General features: G+C 41.3%; 1 protein-coding gene across 1 annotated transcript in view; it reads left to right on the forward strand.

Moving 5' to 3' along the window:
* Positions 1 to 973: 973 nt before the first annotated feature.
* Positions 974 to 7197, forward strand: part of LOC107733822 (ubiquitin carboxyl-terminal hydrolase 7-like) — a 30844-nt gene continuing 24620 nt past the window's right edge. The window contains exons 1-6 of the mRNA XM_016545622.1: positions 974 to 1862; positions 5062 to 5166; positions 5275 to 5473; positions 5652 to 5790; positions 5881 to 5969; positions 6051 to 6159. Coding sequence (XP_016401108.1) covers positions 1784 to 1862; positions 5062 to 5166; positions 5275 to 5473; positions 5652 to 5790; positions 5881 to 5969; positions 6051 to 6159 — 720 coding nt within the window. The 5' untranslated portion in view covers positions 974 to 1783. The remainder of the gene's footprint in view (positions 1863 to 5061; positions 5167 to 5274; positions 5474 to 5651; positions 5791 to 5880; positions 5970 to 6050; positions 6160 to 7197) is intronic.

Below are 7197 nucleotides of genomic sequence, written 5' to 3' on the forward strand. Positions count from 1 at the left end.
AAAAAACTTATAGCACAACACTGGCTTCCACCATAGCCTGGAAAAGTTGTTAATACAACTTCGGGACATCATATCCACGGCTCGGGTGAACTTAGAAACAAATCTCTACATTAAAGATCTACATTATAACTGCTGAGAAGATCTTCAAGTATATTGCACAAAACAACGATCATGGATCAGCCTTAACACTTTTTATTTAGGCCTATTTAAATGTATGTATTTATTCATTTTTCTTACACTTTATTGATTGCTGGGATTTATGTTTTATAATTCCTGTGGCTTTGGTTTTCTGTTGATTTTCTATGTGTAGAGGGAGGAAGGGTATGGGGAAGTTGAGCTGATAGGCTGTGTTTCCATGTTTGCATTCTGGTTTGTGTATTGTTAATAAAAAAAATATTTCATTTTAAAATGACCTTTTTAATTTCCTTCCATTTCTTTAAAATATACATTTTCATATATATATATTTTTTAGGTTTATTATAGGCATATATTTTAATTTATGTGAAGTATCAGGTGGTCTGAGATTTTTTTTTTTTTTTTTTTACAAAAAAATGTTTTCATTTTGACAAAATAATGAGAAAATCCAATTAAATATCGACCATCTAACTCCCATTGCTTTGAAAGTGGAAATGTTGCTGTTAATTAGCTAAATAAAGAAAATAAATTTGCGGGATATGTTTGGAGAAGAATCAATAAGCAATTTTTGCTAAATAATTACTAAATAAAATAATAAATTACAATTCCGTAATTGTATACAACACACATACTGCATAACCGATAGGGGTGCTGCTATCAGTAATAAAAATATAACACAACAATTTTAAACAACAACAAAATATATAGGATGAAACCGCTAAGTTTCAGTAAACTCTGTCGCGAGGCAGCGTTTTGTGTTTATGGCGCTCGCGATGTGCGCCACTGTTTGGATCTCCATGCGGATGTGACATTTCAGAGAGGAGCGCGACCGCCATTTTGAGTTTTACCAACAGAACATCATAAACCACGGGAGCGGGTGAGAGAGGCTCTGGCCGTGACCGGGCAAAATTACCTTTTCTCCTTTGAATAGCTTTTTGGGATGCAGCTTCGCGGTGAAATCGAGCGTTAGATGTTCAGGTTAGTTTCACTTGCGATAACGGCGAGGCGAAACGTGGGCATCTTTGTGAGTTTGAACTTCTAAATTAGTGCGATTTCACATTAGAGTCTGGTTTGAATGGATAGGTTTTTTCCTCGCTCCCCCCCAGAAGAGGGACAATCGGAGGAGCACACGGACTGGAAATATTGCAGGCAAAGTTGTATTTAAAATAACCTCTCGGAGGCGCACGAGTCGCGCTGTTTCTTCTTTTATCACTTTAGCTAGCTTCAGCTGGGCTATATCTGTGTTTTCCCCGGCTGCAGGTTGTTGTGAGTTGCATTCGTCCCTCACTTCTACGGGGGAAAGCCGGGGTTTCATTCATCAGGCCTTCGTTAAGCAGAAGCCCGAGGCCACCGACTAACCTTAACCTTAGCATCCCTTCACCCAGGCGCCGAGATTGGGCGAATAGCGAGCAAATACGTCCGCGTTTCTCTGCCTGTTCACCCACCGGCCTCCCTTCCTCCATCCCCGGCGCTGACAGCAGACAAGGCCGAGGTCGTCTTAGCGCAGGCCCAGCCGCAAAGGCTCGACCTGTTTACCCCACCTCCGCGTCCTCCGACTCCCCAGCAGCCTCTGCCCGCGGAACCGCCACCAGACCGGCCCGAGGGAGACAAAGAGCCCAGGCACCATCCCATCCTAACAGCCGCCGACATGAACCACCATCACACCCAGCAGCAGCAGAAAGCAGGCGAGCAGCAGCTCAGCGAGCCCGAGGACATGGAGATGGAGGGTACGTCAAGGCCTCGTGCAAAATCAAAAGCTCACAGCCTTTCATTTAACATCACAGCTAACGTTAACACTCTAATCCAGATCTGTAACTGTTTATCTGTTCAATAGCAAGCCACTCTGTCGCATGTTTTGACCCCAATAGCTTGTTAAGCTAGCCAGTAGCTAACCGTTAACTATACCTCGCTGCATGAGGAGTTTAACCAGTCAGCAAAAAGTCCGTCTTATTTTATTTACAACCTCATTTGAGTCACATTACCCTGCTACTTTGTTGTTAAAAATCACACAGCGTTTGATTTACTTAAATAATGCTGTTTGTGACAGTTATTTGAGCTGGATTGTCTTCTATTAGCGTTTGGCTAGTTATGTGCTGCCTGAATTAACGTGGCGCAGCCCATCTTTAAGCTCTTCTATCTACCAAACTGTGTCAGTTTTTCATCTGATTATGTAAGGAGCCCCTCGGTTACACCTGTAGATCCCGTGGGCAACTTCTCAAAAGCATCTAGGGGCAAATGCTCACAAATAAGCTAGTTATTTTGACGAACGAGCCGTGTTCGCGTGCAGAATGGATACATGTAAGTCAACGGTGTATTGTTTGTGCTGTAAATTGTGATTGAAACGACAGGGAAACGTTTGCTGTCGAAACGGTCCTGCAAGAGCACTAAACCGGCCATGTATCCACTAACTAGTTCACGATTTAATCTGGCAGTTTAGTGGTTTTTCAGAGCATCTGCTTGTTTAGACATTCCTGAAACGAGTTGCTGCTTCATTGAATGACTTTCCTCCATTGTCAGCAAATTCTCGTGTCCCGCCACCGTGTTTTTTAACTGTTGAGTGCTAATGGAGGCAGATAAACAGCATCAGATGATGATTGCTGGACACCAGCACCATTTTGAACTATAAGTCGCTCGTGAAATACATATACGATGGCAGGCTTTCTGTGCGATGCCTAATAGGTTAAGTTGCATTTAGCTGTTGCAATGTTTTATTAATGTGTTCCTGTTGTTATTGGCTTCGGATGCATTCCGCATCGGAAGTTGTGCAGCTCGATTAGGGGGAGTGGATGGCAGTTTTATTCCAAGATGGTGGACCGTATTTTGCACAGATCGGTTTCTGCGAGGCCTGCTTGCGTCGGTGTTTGTTTATATCTGGGTGACGGTGCGGCCCGAGGCGCCTGATGGCTCACCAAAGGATCCGCGAACCAAGTAATTCATTTGCTCATCGGATAGTGTCGGATGACACGGTTTGCCGAGAATAAGAGCTCGGTTTGCGGAGGGAAACGTTAGCAGCGCGGCCAACGTTATATGTGTGTGGAGGGGGAGGGGGTAAACGAGCGGATCAACTCAGAAACGAGTCATTAACGTAGTGTTTTTCTCAGTGACACCCTTATTGTTAATAATATGGAGTGAGTACCTATGCTGTCAGTTGTAAATATAGATTTGATATGTTTTAGGCATCGCAATGACTGTGCGTCAAGGCCAGCGCGTGGGGATTTTCTGCTTCATTGTATAACGAGTCATGATGTGGTACCGCTCGCCATTTTTAGTGATTACGGCTTTTTTTGTGTGTGGAGGGGGAGGGGGTAAACGAGCGGATCAACTCAGAAACGAGTCATTAACGTAGTGTTTTTCTCAGTGACACCCTTATTGTTAATAATATGGAGTGAGTACCTATGCTGTCAGTTGTAAATATAGATTTGATATGTTTTAGGCATCGCAATGACTGTGCGTCAAGGCCAGCGCGTGGGGATTTTCTGCTTCATTGTATAACGAGTCATGATGTGGTACCGCTCGCCATTTTTAGTGATTACGGCTTGCTTGGCTGTTTTTTGGCTCGTGCACACCCGCGATCGCGGTGGTAGCACTTGAAAGGCTATAGAACATGGTTGCGATTTCTTACTCATTGCGTTTCTGACGCTAATTTTCGCGCTGCGTTTCATCAAAGTTCTGCAGTGCACGTGTGGGGGCGTTTCTGATGCTGCTGTCCGGAGACCATCAAGACATGCACATTATCATCACACCACATATCATATCACAGGCCTAGGAATGCGCAAACGAAGCGCTGCGTGCTGCTATGAAGCATGCAGGTTGGCCTGTTTTTAATCTCACTCATTCAGGCCTTTCACTGAACGGCAAAATGTCTGGTTCACATTGCATCTTCTTTTTTTTCTAGCCAAGAACCACCCACTTAGACAGGAAGAGAACCTGTTTGTTTTGTTTTTACATACGTTTTATGCTGTCTTTACGTGCTATTGCAAATGTCCTACTTTCCATGTCTAAAGTGGCTATGTTCAAGTGCTTTGTTGTCTGAAAGAATAGGAATCATGCAGGACACCAGGCTCATTCTTGCCTATTTTGGGGGGAAATCTTATTAAAGGCAAAATGTTTCTAAGATGTTTAGTTAAAATCCAATGGATTTTAAATAAAACAATGTTGCATTTCATTCATTAATTGCCATTTATACATTATCTACACTATCTGGATTCTGGAGATTAGAGATCCTGGACTTTCAGGCAAATAAATGTGAATGTGAATATGCATCAAATAGTTATTTATTTAGAGAATATACATGCCTGTATGGCAAGAGAAAGCCGTGTAGATATTGTGGGGGAAAATGAATAAAATGTTCACTACAGCAATCATTTTCTCCTGTGCAGTGTTTAAATGTTATGGCCTGTCCATTTCGGAAACTCGGGTATCAGAATTTTCTCATGACACGCCCCCAACTCTCAAACTCGTGTTCAAAGTAAATCTAGAGTTTTCCATTTGTAATTATGACATTGTGGTATGTGCTTTAGTAAATATGATCTTTACATCATCTTAACATAGTGTTTATAGACTACCTTGGACTGTTGTGAGCATAATTTCAGATGCATTCAGTAGTGCTTCAGAATCTTTGATGGTTATAGATGCAGATTTTGCTCTGTCACTTAATTCTCAGTGGTTTAGAATTGTGGTGTATTTTTTTCCCTTTAGTAAAACATATATATGAGGGTACGTGAAGTAAGTAATTATGTGTAGAGCTACACATGCTAAATTCTGATTGATTGTGATTTAGTTTTTTGCTGAAAGATGCTCCTGAATGCATTTGTTTACCTGTTGCACAGTGGATCTATGGCACCATAATCAGAGTGAGATTGCAAGAAATCTTTTGGCATGGAACCAGTTGACAAGGGAATTTCCCGTTTTTACTTTTTTTTTCAGCTGGGGACCCAGATGATCCTCCAAGAATTCCCCAGAATCCAGTCATCAATGGGAACGTGGCTATGGCGGATGGACACAACAACACCGAGGAGGACATGGAGGATGGTAAGAAACACATTGAAGCGCAGTACCATGCACATTTTTACATATATTTATTTAAATTTTTCAAGTTATGAATGAAAGAACATCTGCATATGTAACACTTTTTAATAGACACAAGCTGGCGCTCTGAAGCCACTTTCCGCTTTGTGGTGGAGCGCTTTAGCAGGCTGAGTGAGTCTGTTCTCAGCCCACCCTGTTTCGTGAGAAATCTGCCCTGGAAGATCATGGTGATGCCCCGCTTTTACCCAGACAGACCTCACCAGAAGAGCGTTGGTTTCTTCCTTCAGTGCAATGCTGAGTCAGACTCTACGTAAGCAATCACTGCCATTATCTTTTCTGGTATAGCAATTTCAGTGATAACCTTGCAATAATGGACTTCTTTTCTTTGTGTGAAGTTAATACACTTTGGCTTTTTCAAAATATTGAGCAGGTTTCTTTCTTCTGGGTGTTTTTAAACCAAACCTAATTTGATTCCTCCTCATTTGAAGGTCCTGGTCATGTCATGCTCAAGCCATGCTCAAAATAATCAACTACAAAGACGATGAGAAATCCTTTAGCCGCCGCATTAGTCACCTGTTCTTTCACAAGGAAAACGACTGGGGCTTTTCCAACTTCATGTCATGGAGTGTAAGTTTACATGTTTTGTATGAATGTCTCTGCTGAGCTGGTGTTATCAAAGGTGAACGGAGCTAATTAGCTGATGTTGGTTGATTTCAGGATGTGACCGATCCAGAACGGGGCTTTGTGGAGGATGATAAGGTCACTTTTGAGGTCTACGTTCAAGCTGATGCTCCTCACGGTGTGGCGTAAGTCATTTCTTAGTGGCTTATGTTTTCAAAGTTGATGAGCTTTTGCAAATGTAGCTGATGTCACTGTTTTACTTACAGCTGGGATTCAAAGAAACACACTGGCTACGTGGGGTTGAAGAATCAAGGAGCCACGTGTTACATGAACAGCTTACTACAGACTCTCTTCTTCACAAACCAGCTTCGGAGGGTGAGACATCTGCCTTTCAATATCAGAATCAGAAGATTTTTTTGCAGTATTCCTACAGAATGCAGTATGTACCGATAAGCAGATGACTTTTGGATGGGTACAGTTTAATGAATATTAAAAACAATTCCTATTCTGCTAATTGATTTTCCTTGCTGTAAGATCCAATGAAATATAACCTACTTTCCAACTGCATCCCTCACCTTACCGAAATGGATGCATTATGTTGAGATGTAGTTTGTGTTCAGGTGCAGCCAACTGTGGCAATATTTTGAATCTTTTATTGGTAATATTTGGTTCCTATTAGAGTCGTACATGTCTCCGGATGGGGATCCACTTTATGCTGGAAAGAAAATGTGAAATAAGAGAAAATCTTGATAATCATAACTGGTATCAGTGTGTCCATGTGCTGGCAGAGCACATTTTCTCCACAGCAAGCCCTGTTATTAACAGGCTATAACTTTCACCACTTGTTTTTATGAATAAGAACATAGAACAATACAATCATGGCAGTTTTTATACACTACTATTCAAAAGTCTGGGGTCAGTATTTAAAAAAAAAAATCTCTTATGCTTACCAAATCTGCAGTTCATTACCAAATCAATCAGTAAATCATACAGTATAAAAACAACTTTTAAATGTTTTCTATTTGAGTTATATACATTTGTTTGTTTATTTATAATTCCGGCAATGGCGTTACTACTGTCTAGAGTTGGGAATCGAAAATCGATTCCAGAATCGGATGCTTGTTGTTTCGCAAACACGATTCAAACACCAACATGATTCTATTCCTAAATTACAATGATTCGTCTGTTTCATTCCTCAACCTTTGACGTGCGATCAATGTTGAGACCATTGGTTCATCAGTGCAGCGTACGATCACACCAGTGTGATTTGAACATTTAAATCTGTATGATTCAAAGACAAATACAAGAGATTCGTTCAAGAATGCTGGTTCATCCAGTAATGAAACAAGTACATCTTGAGTGAGTCATTGAATCATTTATTCATAAATTACATGTGATTTTGTTTAGTTGTCT

The sequence above is a fragment of the Sinocyclocheilus rhinocerous genome, unplaced genomic scaffold (genome assembly GCF_001515625.1).
Source record: "Sinocyclocheilus rhinocerous isolate Xijiao unplaced genomic scaffold, SAMN03320098_v1.1 scaffold189, whole genome shotgun sequence".
NCBI classification, from domain to species: Eukaryota; Metazoa; Chordata; class Actinopteri; order Cypriniformes; family Cyprinidae; genus Sinocyclocheilus; species Sinocyclocheilus rhinocerous.